The sequence below is a fragment of the Ailuropoda melanoleuca genome, chromosome 13 (assembly GCF_002007445.2).
Source record: "Ailuropoda melanoleuca isolate Jingjing chromosome 13, ASM200744v2, whole genome shotgun sequence".
Taxonomy (NCBI): domain Eukaryota; kingdom Metazoa; phylum Chordata; class Mammalia; order Carnivora; family Ursidae; genus Ailuropoda; species Ailuropoda melanoleuca.
In genome coordinates this window covers 68,604,772-68,629,389 of record NC_048230.1, presented here as the reverse complement: position 1 = coordinate 68,629,389, position 24,618 = coordinate 68,604,772, and the positions used below count along the sequence as shown (strand labels likewise).

The 24,618-nt window shown below is 40.3% G+C and overlaps 1 protein-coding gene across 4 annotated transcripts in view; it reads right to left on the bottom strand.

Annotated features, from left to right (window-relative positions):
• The window catches only part of TRPC4AP (transient receptor potential cation channel subfamily C member 4 associated protein), a 68,509-nt gene that overhangs the window by 18,038 nt on the left and 25,853 nt on the right, over window positions 1–24,618 (bottom strand). For all 4 annotated transcript variants that reach the window (XM_034639911.1, XM_034639910.1, XM_034639913.1 and 1 more), the window contains exons 6-8: window positions 23,365–23,493; window positions 16,842–17,049; window positions 8,996–9,181 (exon numbers count right to left, since the gene is read on the bottom strand). In XM_034639911.1, coding sequence (XP_034495802.1) covers window positions 8,996–9,181; window positions 16,842–17,049; window positions 23,365–23,493 — 523 coding nt within the window. The remainder of the gene's footprint in view (window positions 1–8,995; window positions 9,182–16,841; window positions 17,050–23,364; window positions 23,494–24,618) is intronic.

Genomic DNA, 24,618 nt, shown 5'->3' with positions numbered 1-24,618 from the left:
CCTACGGGAGGAACAGGCGCAGCGAGTGGCACACAAGCCCTCCTCAGTAATAAACGTCTGTGGAGAAAGAGAAACACAGGCAGCTCGGACTCTTGCCCAAGGAACTGCCGATCTTTGGTGCCAGGTTGGCACTGGCCTGACAAGAAAGTCTTTGGGACGAATATTTTTAAAAAATGCAGTTCTGAAAGCAATGGCCAGAGCTTGGCAACAAGGTTCATTCCCAAGGACGAGGATGGGCAAACTAGTTTGAGAGGCCTGTGCTTCCCTGCAAATCTCCTCAGGGCCACGAAACTGATTCAAGGCGTCACAACCCTCCCTATGTCTACACCACACTCTGGGGTATATGCACTCATTTTTTTTTTTCTAAAACAGTTTTTTTTTAATGATTTTTTATTATATTATGTTAGTCACCATACAGTACATCCCCAGATTCCAATGTAAAGTTCGATGCTTCATTAGTTGCGTATAACACCCAGTGCACCATGCAATACGTGCCCTCCTTACTACCCATCACCGGTCTATCCCACTCCCCCACCTCCCTCCCCTCTGAGGCCCTCAGTTTCTAAAACAGCTTTGAGCTATAATTCATATACAATTCACCCACTGGAAGTGTACAATTCAGGGGTTTTTAGCAACTTGCAGAACTGTGCAGCCCTCACCACAACCGATTTTAGAGCATCCTGTCACCCCAAAAAGAAATCCTGCACTCACTGGCAGCCGCTCCCCATTTGCCCCCAAACCCCTCATCCCTAGGCATCCACCTAAGTACTTTCTGTCTCTATGGAACTGCCTCTTTAGGACATTTCACAGAAATGGAATCATACAACATGTGACCTTTTGTGCCTGGCTTCTTTCACTCAGCACGATGGTTTCGAGATTCACTCAGATCGTAGCATGGATCAGTACTCCATTTTTTTAGACTGCTCAACAACATTGTGCTGTATGAGTATACCACATTCTGTTATCCATTGATCAGCTGATGGACATTTGGGTTGTTTTCATATATTGGCTATTATAAATCTGCAGCTGTGAGTATCCATGTCTAAGTTTTTATGGCAATACGATTTCAGTTCTCTTGAAAATATAAGTACAACTGGAACTTCTGGGTCATACGGTGACTCTGTTTAGCCTTCTGAGGAACCCTTGGAAAGCTGCCAGACTTTCCCAAAGTGGCTACACTGTTTTACATGCCCACCAACAGGGAATGAGGGTTCTGATTTCTCCACATCCTTGCCAACACTTATCATCCGTCTTTTTGATGACAGACACGCTAGCAGGTATGAAGTAGTATTTGATTGTGGTTTGGATTTGCATTTCCCTGATGGTTAACGATGTCGAGCATCTTTTCACGTGTTTATTGGCTATCTGGACAACTGCCACAGAGAAATGCCTATTTAGGTCCTTTGCTCACATTTCAAAATGCGTTGTCTTTTTATCACTGAGCGGTAGGAGTTCTTTACAAATTCTAGATTCAAGTCCCTTATAATTATTAGATAATTATTATTAGATACATGGTTTGTAGCTAATCCAACTCTGCAAAGAAGCCAGTTGGGATTTGGACAGGAACTGTGCTGAATGTGTAGACAGATGAACAGCTCAACATGTGGAGTATGAACCTTAACAATACAGAGTCTTCCGATCCACGAACACGAGATAGCTTTACGTTTATTTAGGTCCTCTTTCATTTCTTTCAATACTAAAGATGTCTGGTAATTTTCAGAGCATATGTTTTGCATTTCTTTGTTAAATTTATCTCTAAGTTTTTTACTCTTTTTGATGCTTTTGCATATGAAATTGTTTTCTTAATTTCATTTTGTTCATTGCTACTGTATACAAACACACTGAATTTTGTATACTGACCTGTATTCTGAAACTTTATTGAACTCACTTATTCAGTGTTTTTTTGGGTTTGTTTTTTTTTTTTACTGAATTCCTTGGGTTTTTCCCTATATAAGATCATGTCGTGTCTGAAGACAGACAATTTAACTTCTTCCTAATCCAGATGCCTTCTATTTCTCTACCTTGCCTAACTGCCTAGCCAGAACCCCCAACAGAGCGCTGAGCTGAAGTGGCAGGAGCAGGCGTCCTTGTCTTGTACCTGTGTCTGATCTTAGTCGAGAAGCTTTCAGTGTCTAGGCATGAAGTATACTGCTTGTGGATTTTTGCAGATGTCCTTTAACAGGCTGATGCAGTTCCTTCCTATTCCTAGTTTGAGTGTTTTAATCATGAAGGAGTGTTAGATTTTGTCTGATTCTTTTCTGCATCTACTGAAACGATCATGTAAATTTTTGCCCTTTGTTCTACTGATATGGTGTATACATCAACTGATTTTCATATACTGAATCAACCCTGAATTAACCCTACTTACTCATGTATATATACCTGGTCAGGTGTATAATCCTTGTATGTTGCTATATTTGGTTTGCTAGTATATTCTTACGGATTATTACATCTATATTCATAAGAGATATTGGTCTGTGATTTTCTTGTATTGTCTTTGGTTTGGGTATCAGGTTAATAATGACTTCCTAAAATGAGTTGGGAAGTGTTTCCTCCTCTTCTATTTTGTGGAAGTCTGTGACGTACTGGTGTTAAGTCTAAATGTTTGGCAGAATTCACCAGTGAAGCCATGTAGGCAGGGCTTTTCTTTGGGGGTAGCTTTTTCATTACTAATTCAATTTCTTTACTTGTCATAGGTCTGGTCAGATTTTCTCTCTTCAAGTCAGCTGCAGTTTTTGTCTTTCTTACCAGCTGTCCATTTCAGCCAGGCTGTCTAGCTTGCTGGCACAGTTGTATACAGTATTCCCTGAGTCCTTTCTAGCTTTGTAAGGTTCATTGTCATGTACCCTCTCTTTCATCTTTCATTCCTGGTTTTAGTAGTTTGAATCTTTTTTTTTTTTTCTTGGTCAGTGAAGCTCAAGGTTAATTTTGTTGACCTGATTTTCAAAGAATGAACTACTGGTTTTGTAGATTTTCTCTACTGTTTTTCTCTTCTCTATTTCATTAATTTCTACCCCAATTCTATCATTTCTTTCCATCTGCTTGCTTTGAGAATATAGCTTGCCTCTTCTTTTTTCAATAACTTGAGAAAAATTAGGCCACTGACTTGGGATTTCATTTTTTTAGTTTTTAAAAATGTAGGCATATATTATAGCTATACATTTCTCTCTTATTAGCAGGCTTTAGTTGCAGTCCTTAAGTTCTGTATGTTGTGTCCTCATTTTCATTTGTCTCAAAGTATCTTTTAATGTTCTTTGTGATTTTGTCTCAGAACCATTGGTTAATCAGAAGTATATCACTAAATTTCCGTATGTTTCTAGTATCTGATTGCTAATACCACTCCACTGTGGTTGAAATACATGGTCTGTACAACCTTAATCCTCTTCCTTTTACTGAGGCTTTTTAGGTGGCCTAGCATACAGACTATGCTGGAGAACGTTCCATGTTCCACGTGCACATGGGAAGAACATGTATTCTGCAGGGGTTAGGTGGTATGTTCCATATGCATCTAGTAAGTCCAGACAGTTTACCTGCTGCTCAAGTCTTCTACTTCCTTCTTGATCCTCTGCCTCGTTGTTTGCTCCATTACTGAAAGTAGGGTATTCCAGTCTCCAACTATTACCTTTGAACTGCTTATTTCTCTCTTCAAATCTGTTAGTCTTTGCTTCATTTTGGGGGGGGGGGCTCTGTTGTTAGATATATGCTTGTAACTGTTATATCTTCTTAACAGACTCATAATAATAAACAGACTTTTATTATAAAATGTCCTTTTTTGGGGGTGCCTGGGTGGCACAGCGGTTGAGCGTCTGCCTTCGGCTCAGGGCGTGATCCCGGCGTTATGGGATCGAGCCCCACATCAGGCTCCTCCGCTATGAGCCTGCTTCTTCCTCTCCCACTCCCCCTGCTTGTGGTCCCTCTCTTGCTGGCTGTCTCTATCTCTGTCGAATAAATAAATAAAATCTTTAAAAAAATAAAATGTCCTTTTTATCTCTGATAACATTTTCTGTTTTAAAGTCTTTTTTAGTATTAGCCACTCCAGCTTTCTTATGGTTGCTCTTTGCAGGATGCATCTTTTTCTGTTTTTTACTTTCAACCTATTTCTATCTTGAATAGAAAGTTATGCCTCCTGGGGGCACCTGGTGGGCTCAGTCAGAGAACATGCAACTCTTGATATCAAGGTTGTAAGTTCAAGTCCCACAATGAGAGTGGAGCCTACTTAAAAAAAGAAAAAAAGAAAAAAGGAAAAGAAAAGAAAAGAATGCCTCCTGTAGGCTGCATACAATTGGATCTTTTTAAAACAATGAACTGCTGTAATCCATTCACATTTAAGGTTATTAATGACACAGATGCATTTACTTCTGCCTTTTTACTTTTTGTTTTCTGCATATCTCATGTGTTTTTTAATTCCTCTATTTCTCCTAGAATACTTTCTTTTGTAGTAAATGAGTATTTTCTGGTATAACATTATAATTCCTTTAATGACTTTCTCCCTGTATCTTTAAAGTTACTTTCTTTGCAGTTGCTGTAGCGTTTGCCACATACATCTTAATTTGACAGAATCTTTTCAGATTTATACTAACTCCAGAGTTCCTACACAGCTCTATTCCTTCTCGCCTTTTTGTGCTATCATTGTTAGGCATGCTACATCTACAGACGCTAACCATCCAACAATATACTGTACAATACATTGCATGCATTGTTATACAATACAGTATTACTTTATATAATTTAATGTCTGTTCAAGAAGCTGAGAAAATAAAGTAAATATTAATAGAGTTTGTGATACTGACCCTCTTATTTTTTTTAAAGATTTTATTTATTTATTCGACAGAGACAAAGACAGCCAGGGAGAGAGGGAACACAAGCAGGGGGAGTGGGAGAGGAAGAAGCAGGCTCCCAGCGGAGGAGCCTGATGTGGGGCTCAATCCCAGAACGCTGGGATCACGCCCTGAGCCGAAGGCAGACACTCAACCGCCTTGCCACCCAGGCGCCCCGATACTGACCCTCTTATTTACCATTTTGGTTCTCCTCATTGATTCCTGTTGATTCAAGTTACCATCTCGTATAATTTCCTTATTGCAATACAACTTTGGTCCCACTCAAGTTCCCACAAAATTTGGTCCCACAAAGTTTCTCTGTGCTTTTACTGTCTCAAGTATATTGTATTTCTGTATGTCACAGATTCAACAATATAATTATAAACCCATGGTTTTATATAACTGCTTTATAAATTTGTTAATGAAAGGAAAAGAAATATGCATTTATATTGTCTTTTATGATTATGTAATTACCTTTAGTAATGCTCTTTGCTGTGCTGTGTAAATTTAAATTATTGTCTGAGGTTACTTGCTTTCAGCCTGAAGAACTTCTCTTGGTATTTCTCATAAGGCAGATCTATTAGTAACAAATTCTCTAAGTTTTTGTTTATCTAGCAATTTATTTCGCTACATTTCTGAAAGAAATTATGCTGTTGAAAGTTTTTTTTTCTTTCAGCACTCTGAATAGCTTATCTCACTGCCTTCTTCTGACCTCTGTTATTTCCGAGAAGTCGGCTATCAATCTTACTATTTTTTTTTTTAAAGGTTTTTTATTTATTTATTAGACAGAGATAGAGACAGCCAGCGAGAGAGGGAACACAAGGGGGGAGTGGGAGAGGAAGAAGCAGGCTCATAGCAGAGGAGCCTGATGTGGGGCTCGATCCCATAACGCCGGGATCACGCCCTGAGCCAAAGGCAGACGCTTAACCGCTGTGCCACCCAGGCGCCCCTTACTGAGATATTCTTTTTTTTTTTTAAATATTTTATTTATTTATTTGACAGAGAGACAGCCCAGTGAGAGAGGGAACACAAGCAGGGGGAGTGGGAGAGGAAGAAGCAGGCTCATAGCAGAGGAGCCTGATGCGGAGCTCGATCCCATAACGCTGGGATCACGCCCTGAGCCAAAGGCAGATGCTTAACCGCTGTGCCACCCAGGTGCCCCTACTGAGATATTCTTGAACACGAGGAGTTGTTTTCTCTTGCTACTTTCAAGATTTTCTCTTTCTCTTTCAACATTTTTATCATGTTGTGTCCGGGTGTAAATCCCTGAGTTTATGCTATTTCCAGTACTTTGGGCTTCTCAGATGTGTACATTAGTGCTTTTCAAATCTGGGAAGTTTTCAGCCACTATTTCTTCAAATATTCTTCTCGCTCCTTTCAGTGAATTTTTCATTCCAGTTACTTATAATTTAATAAACCACAGAACTTCCACTTGGCTCTTTTTTATATCTATCTCTTTATTGATACTATTTGATGTTGTCACAGATTCTTTAGCTTTTACTTTTTTTTTTTTTTTGGTCAGAGAGAGAGAATGAGACAGCGAGCGAGCCACAAGCAGGGCGGAGGGGCAGAGGGAGGGAGAAGCAGACTCCCTTGCTAAGCAAGGAGCCCTACATGGGACTCGATCCCAGGACCCTGGGATCATGACCTGAGCTGAAGGCAGCTGCTTAACTGACTGAGCCACCCAGGAGTCCCTTCTTTTACTTCTTTAAGCATAGCTTCCTTTAGTTCTTTGACCATCCTTATACTGGGTGCTTTGAAGTCTCTGTTAGATCTGCTATCTGGGCTCTCTCACGGGCAACTTCTGTTGCCTGCTTTCTCCTGTGTATGGGCTGTACTTTCTTCTTTGCATAGCTCAAATTTTATTAAAAACTGACATTTTAGGTAAATAATGCAGCAACTCTGGATACGGATTCCCTTTCCTTCCGTTCAGGGATTGTCATTTCTTTGTTCATTTGTTCAGTGACCTGGCTAGCCTATTTCAGTAAAATCTATTTCTCCCTGGCCTAGTGAGGTCTTTTGTGTTTTGCCCTCAGAGTGTGCAGCCGTGGGCATGTTGACAGTCTCCCCGGATGACAGTGTTTCAGCAGGGCTCTCTATGGCTTTCCTTGATCTCTCTGTTAAGATTTCTACCTCATCTGGTATGAAACCCAGCTGTCAGACTCCACTAACTGCTGGCAGAATGCTCAACTTTTGACAAGGCCTTGGGGCATAAAGTGCTCCAAAGTCTAATCCAATTAAAATTGGGCAAAGGTAGTTTTTGAGTCTGAGTTGGTTTTGATCTCAGAAGAGCTCTGCTAAGCTGTCTGCCTCGTTCTTGCTGGTAAACTACCAAGCCCATGGTTGAGCTTTTTGTTCTCACTTAAGAGCTAACAGCCTCCTTTTATTTGCTTACCACCAAAATCTACACTGTTTTTGAGAACACCCTTGGCTTTGAACTTCCCTACTTTCTGTTCTTACCTATTAACTCTCCTCCTGGCAAAATCTTGGTGCTACGACTCTAAGCAGGGTCAGCAGACTCAGCCTTCTCAGCTTGCATGCTGCATGGAGATCCCTGCCTGGAATCTCTGTCCTACAAGTGAGTTGGGGCAAGAGCAGCAGGGTCACAGAATTCTTGCTTGCCAGGCCTAGGGCATAGCTTGTGCACTGAGTGTAATACAGAGGTGGGTGGGGAAAGGGGCCCCTCGCATTATGTGAAATAAGTGAACTAAATGAAAGAAGTCAGACAGAGGGAGACAAATACTATATAATATCACTTACGTGTGGAATCTAAAAAAGCCAAACTCAGAGAACAGTAGAATGCTGGTTACCAGAGGCTGGGAGAAATAGGAAGATAGTGGTCAAAGGGTACAAACTTACAGTTCTAAGATTAACAAGTTCTGGGCATTCAATGTACAGCATGGTGATCATAGCTAGTAATATCTGAATGATGCTAATAAAGTAGATCTTAAATGTTCTCACCACAAAAAAGAAATGATAATTATGTGATGGGATGAGGTGCTAATGCTATGATGGTAATCATTTTGCAATATATAAACGTATACGAGGTTATAAATCTATTATATCTCAATGAAGTTGAGGCGGGGAGCCCCTGACCTGTAGGATATACTCATCAAGTATTCAGCCTCTTCAACTTGAAATTGGAGGGGATGAGAAAAGCTGGCAGTCTGCCCTCGTCCTCAATGGTGAGATACCACATTCCTTGTTTGGAAATCATGTCCCCTGTTGAGGGTTGTATCTTTTTGGCCACACCAGCCCAAAGTAGAACTTCCAACAAGCAGAACTTCAAATGTCACAGACTCTCACTGTTCTGAGTTTTAACAGATTATCTTGAAGAGCTCCTCATTTACTGTATGCTCTTAGAACAACTTCCACAGACTTTACATGGATGGTTTTTGTCGCTGTTTATAGGTTTTGTTTATAGTTGCCATGGGGAGCAGGTCCACAGAGCTCCACACACTGCCATCCTGGAAACAGAACTCCTCTTCACTTTTACAGTGAGAATTCCTGAGTTTGTACAATCTGACCCCATCCTGCTGCCCAGAGTCAAACGTTTAAGGGTTGAGCATCTGACCCAAGATGGGCCACAGCCCTTAACCAGGAAGCTGCTGCTGAAACTAGGAGTCTACTCATCAGAACAGTGAGAAGAGAACACCAGAGAACCATGGAGAATGAAGAGACCTGGAAAGGACTCTCTGAGTTCCTAAGAATGCTCTGGTTATTGGATCCAGCCAGTCCCCTCTCCCTGCTTTCAGGTCCACTCTGAGAGAGTTCAAAGAGGTTTGTCACTAGCTTTCAAAAGTATCATTAACAGTTATGATCCAAAACTTCCCAGAGGAAAATTCTACTTTGAACAAATTTCAATTAGTCCTCCTTGGAAAAGAGGTCAAGAATGGCTCCAGGAGGGGCACCTGGGTGGCACAGTGGTTAAGCGTCTGCCTTCGGCTCAGGGCGTGATCCCAGCGTTATGGGATCGAGCCCCACATCGCTCCTCCACTATGAGCCTGCTTCTTCCTCTCCCACTCCCCCTGCTTGTGTTCCCTCTCTCGCTGGCTGTCTCTATCTCTGTCAAATAAATAAATAAATAAATAATCTTTGGAAAAAAAAAAAAAAAAAAAGAATGGCTCCAGGAGCCTAAGGAAAAGGTCCCCACCTCATAGAAAACCCACCGCAAGTACCTTGATTGTGCTCGGATTCCTCATTAGCCACTCGCATCAGGGCATCCAGCACCAAAGCATTGTCCAGCCACGTGTACCACTCCTCCAACTCCTGAAGGAAGCTAGCTGTGCCTGTTGACTCGGATACCTTTCGAGTCGCAAGCTTGCAAAGCCGCTCAACAAAGCCAGGGATGCTGAGAAGGGCCGCTGCCAAGGAGAGAACAAAAGAGTGCATTTTCAAAACAGAGACCAGCTCTAAAGCCCTGAACAATGAGCCTGTCCTTACCTGCATGACAGGAATAATCTGACAGTAGCTAGTGAGAGTTTGCTTCCAAAGTGAAATGCTAAGCCAAAGTAAAATAGTACTTTAAATTACAGAAACAAGTTCAATAGCAGGTGCAGGGAAATAGGCTCTTTTACATCTACTGGCGGGAATATAAATTGGAGTCACTTTAATTTCTTAAAACCTGTGTGTCTTTGAGCCAGGAGGCTCATTTCTGGGGATTTCCTGCAAGGACATACCAATCACATGTACAAAGATATTCACTGATGTGGTTTCTACAATAGCAAAAAGGTAAAGATGGTCATCAACAGCATACTGATTAAACACAATACATCCCATTACAATAGAATACAACAGACACTAAGAACAAAGATACACATATCTTTATTCAGAGTGACTCAAAAAAATGTTTAAATTTACTTGTTAGAGAAAAAATTATTAAACAGTACTGGCTTAAGCCCATTTTCTTTAAAAATCGGCTTCTTTAAAATATGCACATAATATACAAATAAAGAATGAAGACTAACTACAACAAGGGGTTTACTGTGGCCGTTCCTAAGTAGGAGAGGATAGAAATGTTTTTTGGCTTTTTTTTTTTTTTAAACATTTTATTTATTTGACTGAGAGAGAGACAGTCAGCAAGAGAGGGAACACAAGCAGGGGGAGTGGGAGAGGAAGAAGCAGGCTTCCCAGCAGAGCAGGAAGCCCGATGCGGGGCTCAATCCCAGGACCCTGGGATCACACCCTGAGCCTAAGGCAGACGCTTAATGACCGAGCCACTCAGGCGCCCCATAAATGCTTCTTTAAAAACTATTTCTCTCTAGTTCGGGTTTCCTGTAACAAACATGTACTAGCAGGAAGAAAGAAGCCTTTTTTTTTTTTTTAGGTTAAGAAAGAAACGGAATAATCACCCAACTCTTATTTCCCTTAATCCCATTTTGCTCACAAAAGATGGAAATTCTGATCAGCGTAAGAGAACATAATACACTGTGGAGGCAGGGAAATTCAGGGAGTAGATCATGGATCTATCATTTAATCTTCTTTAAAAATAAGGGCTAACATCTCTAAGTATTTGCTTATGCATGTAGTTCCGGGAAGGACAGAAAACACCAGTGGCTACCAAAAGCAAAGAGAATTAGGCCACTGGAAATAAGAGTGTGAGGGGGAAACTTTTCCATGAACACCTTTTTAAATCTGTAGATTTTTTTGAACCACATGAATGTATCATCTAACTGAAAATTACTAAGTAGGTATTTACAATACCAAGATATTACTATTAATTTCGGGAGTATAATATGGTGTTGGAGTTATTTTTAAAAAGAGTCACTATCTTGTGGGAACACTGCAACATATGCAGGTTAAAATTTTGTGATATCTGGGATTTACTTCAAAATAATTCAAAGTAAGGTAGGGAGGAGTGAATGGGGATACAGATAAAGAGACACTGACAGCTGAAGCTAGGTGATGAGTAAGTATCATTATAATGTTATATGTGTCATATACTGTCTCTGTGTGAAGAATTTAAATGAAAAATTTTTAAGTAAAATTCAAAAGAACAATATTAAAGAAAATTCTTCAAAAATAAAATAAATTACAACAAAGTAATTAGTTAGGATTATACAAAGTCATATAAATTCAGTTCCAGCACGGAGCTCAGGAAATAATCTTAGCCCCCTTTCTATCTTCTATAAATTAGTGACTATATTGTCTGACCTCATTTTTTTAAAAAAAGCTAATTAAAACTACATTAAAATTAACTTTTCCTCAGAAAGCTGAACACAGGGGCGTCTGCATGGCTCAGATGGTTAAGCGTCTGCCTTCGGCTGAGGTGTAATGGGGTGGGGGGGGACAGTCCTGGGATTGAGCCCTGCAACGGTTCCCCTGTTCAGCGGGGGAATCTGCTTCTCCCTCTCCCTCTGCCCCTCCCCCCTTCCCCCATTGTGTTCGTTCACTCTTTCAAATAAATCAAATCTTAAAAAAAAAAGTTGAATACAGAATTACCAGATGACCCAGCAATTCCAATCCTACGTATATCCCCCAAATCACTGAAAACAGGTGCTCAAACAAATGCACGCACGCGCACATTCACAGCAGCACTACTTCAACTGCCCAAATGGGGAAACAACCCAAATGTCCAGCACCTGATGAATGAATAAACAAACTGTGTATACACAACACATATTATTCAGCCATAAAAAGAAATTAAACACTGATGTGCTACAGCACAGACAAACCTCAAGAACATCAGGCTAGTGAAAGCAGCATGATACAAAAAGTCACATATTCTGGGATTCCATTTATAAAGTACCTAGACTAGGTACATCTACCACAAGAAAGCAGGCAGTTGCCAGGGTTGGGGAGAATGGGGAATTTCAGCTGTCCAATGTGCATGCAGTTTCCTTTTGGGGGGTGATGAAAATGTTCTCAAACTAGATGGAGATATGGTTGCATGAACTGTAAATGTACTAAATGCACTAAATTGTTCACTTTCAGTGGTTTATGTGACATTCACCTCAATTTAAAAAAATACACGGAGATAGCTTTTTTGTTTTGAGATACCGTTTTTTACTTACTGGCTTGACAAACATCAGGAAGTTTAAAAAAGCCCTGTACTGAGAACAACGTACAGGGTGGGGGAAGATGAACCAGTAAAATCTGTGCAGGGTTAATCCGTCAACATCTATCAAAGTGTAAAAGGCAAATATCCAGCACATCATACTCCATACACAAGGCTGTTATTTGTAGGAACAAAGATTTTAAAATAAATCAAATTTCCATCAATCGGGGGCTGGTTAAATAAATTGTGGTATGCCCATATATTAGAATACTATGTAGTTGTAAAAAGGAATCACATAACTCTGTATGTACTGCAACAGAATGCTTTGCAAGATAAAGTTACGTGAAAAAAACAAAGGGCAGAGGGTGCTTATTTTGTACGACCATCTCTGCAGATCGGGAGGAGCCAGTCTCTTTCCCTCCTCCACCTCCCTGACTGGGCATGTAGAGAATTTCTCTGGAGGGACACAGGGGAAAATGTAACAGGGGTGCCGCGGGGAAGGGAAAAAACTTTCTACTATATACCCACTCTTCTTATTTAAGAAACTTTAGATACATACTACTTTTTTCCAAAAATAAATAAAAGAGTGGTTTCTACATGAAAATCTTCTCAAAGCTGGATTTTTATTTTACGTTCAACCTCTTTTCTGTAGGATGAAGAGCTGCAGTTTCTCTATTCCTCACAGGACAGTCCCTAAGACCTATCCTTCCCACCCTGCGCACTCAACACAGCCCTTCAGATGTGACTGCCCAGCATTCAGGGTTCCGAGACTCCAACCCCCACCCTGGAGATCCTTAAGCCTTTGTGAACCACTCATCTCTTGAAAAAGTGATCAAAGCTATGGGCTCTGTCCCCAGAAAAAAAACATTGGCCCAATTATACTCATCAAATTATACACAACCTCAGGGAACTGGCACCAGGGTCACAGTGCCCTTGTAACTCTCAGGGCCTTACTGGCAGTGATCCACACTACTGGTTAATGTTAAACTGGCTGACAACCGAAACACAATTTCTCAGGATTTCTGCAAAAGCAAACCTTTCCTCTCCTCATATTTGTTAAAACATCAGTATTTTGAAATATTCCCATAAACTTTCCTCTTCAGTTTAGGCCCTGCTTTCCAGCTGAGAGGATTCTGAAGCTTGTCCTGGCTCACAGTAATCAGCACCTCTTAGCTGTCACCTATAAATCGATAATTATCTGGCCTGAGGCTTCATCTACATCTCTGACTAAAATCTTGAATGATTTCCCCCCCGATGAAACCATCTGTTCCCCTCCGAATGGAGAGAAGAACAACTGGTACTTCTGAGAAATCTAAAAAGGGCTCTTACATTTTTATTATTATATGAGCTCTGGGAAGACAGTATAAATCATTATTTTGCTGGGCAAGAAAACAGCCACAGTTTATTAAAAACAAAAGAAAAACATGTCCACTTTCCATACTGTTATGGTCTGAATTGTGTTCCCTCTCCCAAATTCATGAAGCCCTAATTCATAATATGACTGTGTCTGGAGCCAGGGCCTTCAGGGAGGTAATTAAATGCGGTCATTTAGAGTGGGCCGTAATCCAATAGGGCTCGTGTCCTTATATAAGAAGAAGAGACACCAGGGATCGCTTTCTCTTTGTACATACACAGAGGAAAGACCACCTGAGGACATAGTTGAGAAGGCAGCTGTCCGCAAGCCAGGAAGGGAGGCCTCACCAGAAACCAATGCTGACGGCACCTTGATCTTGAACCTCTAGCCTCCAAAACAGTGAGAAAACAAACTTCTATTGTTTAAGCCACCCAGTTATGGTTTCTTGTTAGGGCAGCCTGAGATGATTATTATACACGCCTATATTTAAAAGCATTTAGTACCGGAGTTCAATTAAAGCACAACTTTGTGGGCTGAGATCTTTCTCACTATACTTGTGATTTAATTATGTTCACCTTGGCCTTCCCAGGGCATGTGACTGGAGAAAAATTGGTGTAGGGTGGGGGACAGGGAAACAGGAATTACGGTAAGAGAGCTGGGAAATGTCAGACACTTATATATAACATCATGCGCTAAAATACATTTACTAAAGCTTCAATCCCAAAGCTATAAGCAGACATCACATGTAGCCACATAGGTATATGAGTGAACCCTGACATTTTATGAAGACTTTCTTTTTTTAATGCCCCAAATCAAAGAAACCTGGGTTTGGGGTTAACTCTCAGTTAATTAAAAAACCAACTGACCAGAATACGTTGTCCTCCAAGAATGATGGGCAATGCTGGTTTCACTTAAGGCAGCTTATAAACAGGTACATGAAGGTAATCAATACTAACAGGATAAAAATAATCTGCCAGAACAGATTCCTTAAGTGGGAAACTGAGATGAAAGTGACTTAGTGCCTCAGCACACACAGGCATCCAATACTGAACCTTTATGACCCTCAGTTTCCTAAACTGTGCAATGGCGATGCTAATCTCTATCTCATAGGGCTGCTGGGAGGAGTAAATAAAATCACCTCTAGGTAATGCAGTTAGCTCAATGTTTGCTACACAGCAGGCACTTAACAAACGTGAGCTTTTGTCAGTGTGTTTAAATCAGCTTTAAGTTATAATTTAGTTAAAATTCACATGTTTTTAAGAATGTATATTTTATGATTTGCTAAAATGAGCACTTTTTAAGTCCTAAGAAAGGAAGAAGGAGGGGAAGAAAAGCCTACATAGACCAAGGCAGGCCTTGGATCTATGGATTCAGAAAGAAAAACAAGCCTGGAGGGGGAACCACCAACCTGGCATCCACAGATTCATGTATTTCTGTTTTTACACATGACTAAAACGTGTACAATTATATTCCTTAATAACCTAGAAATACAATTGTGACCATTTGGTGTTCATGACTAAAACCAGAATATTCGCAGAGTTAATGGGGGACTCACTTCAGTAGTTACACGAGGGAGGCTGCTGTGCGGCACTCAGCAATTCCGCAGAGCTGGGCCTGGGAACACACACGTCCAGTGAGCTGGACCTCAGAAACAAAGTACTGTTTTCAAAGCATCATCGGGCTACCAGAGGGTGATCAGGGCTCCCTACTACTGCCTTTTAATGCTAAGTTTTTATTATTTCACCTTGGTTGTTCATTTAACCCGGGGAGTCAGCTTTTCCCTCTGCCCCTCGCCCCACTCCTGCGTGTGCACGTGCGCTCTAAGTAAAATCTTAAAAAAAAAAAGTCCTACTTCCACTGTTGTCATCTACCTTGGTTCCAGCCACCCCCAACAGGTAACCATTTTCGGTTTCTTGTGCGTGCTTCCAGTTTATCCATACTGTGTATGAGCAAACAAATACATCTGATCATGTTCCCCCCATCTCTGCTTTACCACACGAAGTATCATACTGTACACACAGCTCTGCATTTTCCTTTTTATCAGTAATACATCTTGGAGAGATTTTCCTGTATCACTACACAGAGATCTTCATTCTTTTTTCTTAAAAGCTATACAATTTCCCTTTACATAAATATTCTAGAAATTAAGTGGTCTCGTTTCTGGTCTTTTGTTATTACAATGTTGCAATGAATGACCCTGAATATACATCATATCCTATATATCTATAGGATAAAGGCCCAGAAGAGGCTTAGTGATCAAAAGGTTATGTGTATTTGTAATTCCGATAAACAATGGTTCTTTTTTTTTTTTTTCTTTTTTTTTTTTAAAGATTTTATTTATCTATTCGACAGAGATAGAGACAGCCAGCGAGAGAGGTTACACAAGCAGGGGGAGTGGGAGAGGAAGAAGCAGGCTCATAGCAGAGGAGCCTGATGTGGGGCTCGATCCCATAACGCCAGGATCACGCCCTGAGCCGAAGGCAGACGCTCAACCGCTGTGCCACCCAGGCGCCCCCGATAAACAATGGTTCTTAACTCTTTTTTTTTTTTTTTTTTTTTAGAGAGTTGCGGGGAGGGGGAGAGGGAGCGAAAGAATCTCAAGCAGGCTCCATGCCCAGCAGAGCTTGACATGGGGTTCCCTCTCATGATCCTGAGATCATGACCTGAGCTGAAATCAAGAGTCTGATGCTTAACCAACTGAGCCACCCAGGTTCTTAACTTTTCTGAGGTTCTGAATCCATTCAAAAATCACGCACGCCAATGTTCACAGCAGCAACGTCCACAATAGCCAAACTGTGGAAGGAGCTGAGATGCCCTTCAACAGACAAATAAATAAAGAAGATGTGGTCCATCTATACAATGGAATATTACTCAGCTATCAGAAAGGATGAATACCCACCATTTGCACTGACATGGAGGTAACTCGAGGGGATTATGCAAAGTGAAATTAGTCAAGCAGAGAAAGACAATTATCATATGGTTTCACTTATATGTATAATATAAGGAATAGCATGGAAGACATCAGGAGAAGGAAGGGAAATGGGGTGCCTGGGTGGCACAACGGTTAAGCATCTGCCTTCGGCTCAGGGCGTGATCCTGGCGTTATGGGATCGAGCCCCACATGAGGCTCTTCCACTATGAGCCTGCTTCTTCCTCTCCCACTCCCCTTGCTTGTGTTCCCTCTCTCGCTGGGGAACTATCTCTGTCGAATAAATAAATAAAATCTTTAAAAAAAAAAAAGGAGAAGGAAGGGAAAAATGAAGGGGGAAAAATCAGAAGGGGAGACGAACCATGAGAGACTACGGACTCCGGGAAACAAACTGAGGGTTTCAGAGGGGAGGGGGGTGGGGGGATGGGTTAGCATGGTGATGGGTATTAAGGAGGGCACATATTGCAATGAGCACTAGGTGTTATATGCAAACAGTGAAGCATGGAACACTACATCAAAAACTAATGAAGTACTGTATGGCAACTAACGTAACATAGTTAAAAAAAAATCTGATAAAGGTTATGTACTTGGCCCCCTAAAATAATGAACAGATACACACACACACACAATTTACATACTCTAAGTGGACCCTAGAAGCCCTCACATGAATCAATCTCTAGAGATACTGAAAGAGCAGGTAATTTACAAAGGGGTCTCAAAATTCTGAAAACGTAGAGACTTTACCTTGGTTGATTTCAGCTGCAGAAGGCCCCAGGCTCAAGCTCTTCTTCTGCTGAGCATTTTTGGCAAGTAGTGTGTGCTTGTCATCATTCCCTGTATCCATCTCTGAAATGGTGACAGCCAGAATCCGGCAGAAATTAGCAAGCTGCTGCTGATCAAAATTGGATACTAAAGAACTCAGATTGGGGACTTCATCTAGTCGAATCATTTCCTACAGGAGACAAAAATAAAAAAATCCCCATGCTCAGTTCACTGGGGACTGGATGCGTTCCTCTTCCGCATTCCCCTAAGAATGGGACTTGGTAGCTACACCACTTAGGTCCAAATTCCAGCTCTGCAAACCGCAGCTGTGCAAACATAGGCAAGTTATGGAACCTCTCTAAGTCTCTGCTCAACTGTCAAATGGGACTAACATACCTTATAGGACTGGTGTGAGGATTAACCCCTTTGAACACCACTGTTCTTATTTCTCTATCTTTGCTCATGTGGCTCATTTTGCCTATTTAAAAAAGAAAAGAAATGCCTACCATGGAAGTTTTATCACTCATAAATTGCCATTCCTGTTACAGATGTTTTCTTTTTAAGAAATAAAATATTTCAAATATAGCTGAAGGCCCCTGTATATTCCTACCCAGTTATATTCCCATCTCTCCCGCCAGAGGTAACCATAATTTTGAACTGTGTTTATTACTCACACATGTTCTTATATTTCCATAAAAATATATGGTATTAAAACAAAGGAAACCACCAACAAAACAAAAAGGCAACCTAATGAATGGGAGAAGATATGTGCAAATGATACATCTGATGAGGGGTTAACCTCCAAAATATATATAAAAAACTCACACAATTCGACACCAAAAATAATCTGATTAAAAATGGGCAGAGAACCTGTTTAGACACTTTTCCAAAGAAGACCTATAGGTGGCCAACAGACACATGAAAAGATGCTCAACATCAGTGATCATCAGGGAAATGCAAATCAAAACCAGTGAGGTATCACCTCATACCTGTCAGAACGGCTAATATTAAAAAGACAGGAAATGACAAGTGTCAGGATGTGGAAAAAAGGAACCCTCATGCACCACTGATACGAACGTAAACTGATGCATCCTCTATGGAAAACAGTTGGAGGTTCATCAAAAAAATTAAAAATAGAAATACCATACGATCCAGTAATTCCACTACTGGGTATTAACCTCAAGAAAACGAAAACAATAATTTGAAAAGACATATGCAGCCCTGTTTACTGCAGCATTATTTACAATAACCAAGTACAGAAGTAACCCAAGTGTTCATCCATAGATGAATGGATAAAGAAGACATGGTATACATGTACAATGGAACATTATTCAGCCATAAAGAATGAGATCTTGCCATTTACAACAACATGGATGGATCTAGAGAGCATAATGGTAAGCGAAGTAAGCGAAGTAAGTCAGAGAAAAGACAAATACTATGATTTCACTCATATGTGGAATCTATAAAACAAAACAAATGAATAAATAAACCAGAGAAAGATTCAAATACAGAGAACTGGTGGTTGTCAGAGGGAGGGGATTGGGGGGAATGGGCAAAATAGGTCTCAAGGGGATTAAGGGGTACAAACTTCTAGTTGTAAAATAAGTCAGTCATAAGGATGAAAAGTACAGCATGGAGAATACACTCAATAATACTGTAATAACAATGTATGATGACATGGTCAGCACAGAGTAATGTATAAACTCACTGACTATGTTGTACACCTGAAACTAATGTAACATTGCATGTCAATTATACTCCAATAAAAAATAAACTAAAAAATTTAAAAACATATTTTCTGTATGCACAGTGTGAATGACATGTTATACCTTACTTTTTAGTCAACACTGGTTTTTTGTTTTGTTTTGTTTAATTTAGGTCACTTCGGACAAGAGAAAGTAATTTTTTAAAATTTATTTTTAAGTAGGCTCTAGGCCCAATGTGGGGCTTGAACTCACGATCCCAAGATCAAAAGTCACATGCCCATGCACCTGGGTGGCATAGTGGTTAAGCGTCTGCCTTCGGCTCAGGGCGTGATCCCGGCGTTGTGGGATCAAGCCCCACATCAGGCTCCTCTGCTATGAGCCTGCTTCCTCTCCCACTTCCCCTGCTTGTGTTCCCTCTCTCGCTGGCTGTCTCTGTCAAATAAATAAATAAAATCTTTAAAAAAAAAAAAAAAGAGTCACATGCCCTATTTACTGAGCCAGCCAGGTGCCCGTCAACACTGGGATTTAACTACTCTGACAGAAGTAGCTCTAATTCATTCATTTTCACTGCTTTACTCCACAACATATTTAACCATACATATATATGTATGTATGTATGTTTAGGTGGACTGTAATTTTTCACTATTGTTGCAATGACCACTCCTATAGGGGTCTCCCTGTGTATGTGCACATGTAACCAATTCTCTAGAGCAAATGATAGCAAGTGTTGTTTTTTACTTTAACGATAATATTTCCAAAGTTTTAACATTAAGCTTAATGTCTGCTGTAAGTTTTGATATACTATAACAAGTTAATGAACTATCCTTTTATTCCTAGCTTTTATCATGAATGACTACTGTATTTTATGAAACGCCTTTTGTTATTTGGTGATATTTTATTTTTCTTCTTTAAAATCTGCAAATGTGCAATACATGAGCTTTTCCTCTTTCAAAATATCCTTATATTCCTCAAATAATACCTACTACCCTTCATCTCACTGATTCACTTCCACTGGACTGGGGCTTTCTCTATCACTGCACATACCACAGGATCTTGTGATTACTTGTTCCTCCATCTTTTTCCAAATAAACTCACACTGCCTTGAGGGAGGGGTGTGTCCTTCTTTCTTTCCAGAGCCTCAGCACGTAAGACTTGGTAGCAAGGGTCTCAGTGAATGTGTACTGACCAAGTGAATGATTCCTAGAAGCCCCCACTCTTATTTCTGGTAATGAAGAACAGAAGATTGCTGGGGAGGGGCGAGCTGGGATAGCTTCTTCCACCTTTGCCTTCTTCTTCCCCCGGTACACAACAAATGTTAGCTATTGTTATTAGAGGAAATGGTAACTTTCAGCCCTGCACCTCTAGCCCTGTCTAACTTAGTATGGGTCACAAACCAGGTCCCACTGCCCTCCAAGCCCACTTCTTTGTGTTATATTTTAATATTTAATACATACAACATATGTTATGAAGCATAACCAAGTGAATAGCTATGTGTACCTCTCCTATCCCACCTTCCTGCCTCTCTGCCAGAGGTAACAATCCTGAATTTTTTGTTTTGCTGTTAAAAAAAAAAAAAGTTTTATATGTAGGAGTTGAGTTTGCTTATTTCAGAACTTTATAAAAATGATATCCTAGGGGCACCTGGGTGGCTCAGTTGATAAAGCAACCAACTCTTGTGTTTTTTTTTTTTTTAAAGATTTTATTTATTTATTCGACAGAGATAGAGACAGCCAGTGAGAGAGGGAACACAAGCAGGGGGAGTGGGAGAGGAAGAAGCAGGCTCATAGCGGAGGAGCCTGATGTGGGGCCCGATCCCATAACGCAGGGATCACGCCCTGAGCCGAAGGCAGACGCTTAACCGCTGTGCCACCCAGGTGCCCCAACCAACTCTTGTTTTCGGCTCAGGTCATGATCTCAGGATTGTGAGATCAAGCCCCACACTGGTACCTCTATGCTGAGCGTGGAGCCTGCTTAAGACTCTCTCTCTCTCTGTCCCTCCCCTGCTTGAACTCTAAAAAATAAAAATAAAAAGATACTATATACAGTCTTCTGCAACTGACTTCTATCAGTTTCTACGATTTAGCTATGTTGTTGCCTTTAGCAACCTTATTCACTTCCACAACTCTGTAATATTCATTGTATGAAGAGAGAAAATTTATCCATTCTCCTGTTGATGGATCACAGATTTGGTTTCAGTTTTTTCTCTGAAACAGTAATACTACAAACATTCTTATGCGTTTCTTGATGTACACGTGCAGAAGTTTTTCTGGGGCAGTGGCATCCAAACCATTCTGACAATGTCCAAGAATAAGAAAAAATTTCCATCACAACCCAATAAAACATACATAGGTGAATATATAAATATGTAACAAAAACTTAGAAACAATATCCTTACATGACACACTTAGATCTTTTCTTTTTAGTTGGTAGACCCAATGAATTGATTTCACAACCTCTCAGCTTTGAAATAGTGTTTTCATTTCTAAGAACTACTGTTCTGGGATTGAGTTTATCCACAAGCATGCCTGGGCATAGGCTACCGGTGACCCAAGCACAAGAATAATGCCTCAGCCCTCAGGGTGGTGCTTCCCTAGGTGCTGGGTCAGAGGGTATATACATAGTTGACTAGAAAACAAAGAAACATAAACAGATTCTGCAGAAACAAAAAGGTATCAGCAGTATATAAGTGATTCCAACGACACACATTCTTGGGGTGCCTGGGTGGATCAGTTGGTTAAGCACCTGACTCTTAATCTCAGCTCAGGCCTCAATTTCAGGATCGTGAGTTCAAGCTCCATGCTGGGCTCCACGCTGAACATGGAACCTACTTTAAAAAAAAAAAAAAGCCAAAGAAAGAAAGAAAGGCCAATGATATATATTTTCACCATTTGCGCTCTCTCTCTCTCACTGTGGTCTCAACTTGTATTTCTTTGATCATCAATAAAGTTAAGCATGTTCTATTTATGGATTTGTTTCTCTTCTATGAAATGTTTGCTTACATCATTGCCCCCCACTTTTCTGTACTGGGGTATTTGTCTTTTTCTTGCTGATTTGTAAGAACTCTTGATAAATTCTGAATACCAATCCTTTGTTAGTTACATGGGTTACATATATCGTTTCCCAGTTTGTGGCTTGGGTTCCCACTTTATGGTGTCTATCCCCCTTTCAAACTGCACCATGTAACCATGTCTAGCAGAACTCATCACTATTTTTGGTAACACACAAAGAAATGAGCATTTCTGGGCACGAGGGACAAGGAGGAAAAGTTAGGAAGAAGCAAACCTAGACTCCCGTGCTCAGACTGCCAGGGAGTCTGGTGTTTCCGCCCTGGAAGCCCCCTTTCACACACTGGCTAGAGCATACAATTATTGGAAAAATAACAAAGCCTTTTTATCAAAGGGTACAAAGGGTCTGTCTGGGACCTGCACACATCTCCAGTGTGTTCCTACAGACAATAGGCCACTTGTGCATCTTCCGCCTGTGCATGACAAGCAGGACCCGGGGAAAATGCAGCAGAAAGACAGAAATGAAAGCTGTGCTAACCACAATGCACGTGTGTAGCCTTTTCCCAGCAACAGCAACTCTAAGAGGCTGCTCCTGCCTACTCAGTCGTAAGAGGAAGAAATCTGCCAGCCTGCAACCAACATGGAGGCTGGAACAAAGACTGGGAAAGGAGGCTCCATATCTTCACAAGCATTATGCAAAAATCTCATAGACTGATTATCTAGCAGAGGTCTATGGATGTGTTTTTTGGGGTAAGTTCTTGATAATTTTTTAATTTAGTGTTTCATTTCAATCACAGTTGTTTGGTTTTTTTCTTTTCTTTTTTTTTCCTTTTGTAAGTAAGCTCTTCACCCAACATGGGGCTTGAACTCACAACCCTGAGATCAAGAGTCCTACGCTCTGCTGACTGAGCCAACCAGGCACTCCTTTGTGTGTTTTTTTTTAAAAACCATATTCTGGATCTTTTGTATGTTCATCTTACAACCAAGTAGCAGGATGTCAGTGCTCATATCTGTGTCCTCAATGCTGGTATCAATTAAACTTTAACTGTTGAAGACTAATGAGAATAAACAGAAGTGGACTTAATAAGTAAAAGTCGAACATCACCACCCAGGGGAACATATACTAATGAAGGAAGGTTTCACAGCATTCAAATAAAGAAAAATGGCAAGAAAATGGAGTCATTACACAGCATACAGCAGTGTAAGTATGCTCTAAAGACCTTGCATCATAATGATTAGTGAGGGATAATTTGATTTCAGCAAAGTAACATTAGCCATCACATTAAATTTACAAAGTCAATCTGAACTTTTGAGTCTTATCATTAGATTGATTTCAATTTATATACTGGTTTGGGTTTTACTATCATTTAAAAACCATCAGAATAAGGAGTATGACCTAGTTTTGTACTTGAATATTATTTAGGTAAAAAAAAAAAAGTTAACATGAGGAATATGGAAGAATTTTCTTTTCTTTTTTTTTTTTATTTTTATTTTTTTTTAAAGATTTTATTTATTTATTCGATAGAGATAGAGACAGCCAGCGAGAGAGGGAACACAAGCAGGGAGTGGGAGAGGAAGAAGCAGGCTCATAGCAGAAGAGCCTGACGTGGGGCTCAATCCCATAACGCCGGGACCACGCCCTGAGCCGAAGGCAGACGCTTAACCGCTGTGCCACCCAGGCGCCCCAAGAATTTTCTTTTAAAAGAGCTCTGTACATCATTCAGGTTTGAGAATCCAATTGTCTGAGATACCCTCCCCCGTCTGGTCAACGACCTGCTAGAAAACATAGCTCACCTTTTTAACACCCAAAATATCTTCAATGAGGGTTGCTGTTTGTAAGAATGTTTTCTTACTTGTCATCAATGTAAACAGGAAGATCACAAAGTCATTCTTTTCTGCCAAACGCTTTGTAACTCCTTCCGTCTATCACAAGGGAAAAAGGAGAGAAAAGGCAAAATAGGTTATAACCACAAAATAAAACATGAAAAGCAAGGTATCCCCTTTCAGAAACTGAAAAAGCAATTCCAAGCTATATCAGGAATTCTTGGCAGGGGCCTTAAATCACTAAAACTATATACAAAACATTGTGTGCAAATGCATTTTGGGGGGAGGGGTTTTTTCATGGTAGGTTCATCATAGTACTTGACCTACTATCTGCCTAGTAACTAAATGAGGACCTACAAACCAACATCCAGTAAGCCAAGTTTTATTTGGCCAGCAGTACATTTTAAATTTGGAATGTAAGTGTCTTAAGGCAGGATATGCTTACTCCAGGTCAGCCATAATTTGCACAAGTTTCCACCCCAAAGTGGCACCATAAGACATTTCTTGGTTTCTGCCTAATCCCTGGAATTAAGCCAGATCAGCACAGACTTGGGCCATATCATCCTATGTTCTTCACATTTTTGTTTCCTTCTCTTTCTTTCCTTTTCCTTTCTTCCTTTCTTTCTTGCATGAACTGTGTTTTGCTGGAATATTATTGATTAACATTAGGTGTCATTAATAACAAACACCCTCATCAAACTAATGACTATATGGACGTTGCCAATGATGGAGTCATTACATCATACACATGTCATTTCCTAAAATAAGGACAAGTTCTTACTGACCTTAGTTGCAAGAGTAGTTGTATGTTAGCTGGACAGTTAGCTTTTATGTTATCGGTCTGTCTGTGCCTATCTGTCCACTAGCTACACGTGGCTACTGAGAACCTGAAATGTGGCTAGTCTGAACTGAGATGTGCTCTTGGTATTAAAAAAACACTGGATTTTGAAAGCTTAGTACAAAAAAGGAGGAAAATATCCCATTAATAATCACATTATTTACATGTTGGAATACTCTTGATATACTATGCTAAATAAAATATATTATTAAAATTAACCTCACCTATTTCTTCCTACTTCTTTTCTTCCTTTCTAAAAAAATGTGGCTATAAGGAAATTTAAAATAATCTAAGTGGTTCACGCTGTATTTTTGTTGCATGGCACTGTTACAGATGCTGAACTGTGTAAGTGCTGAACCTACTTCCCTAGTTGTGTTGGCTGATAA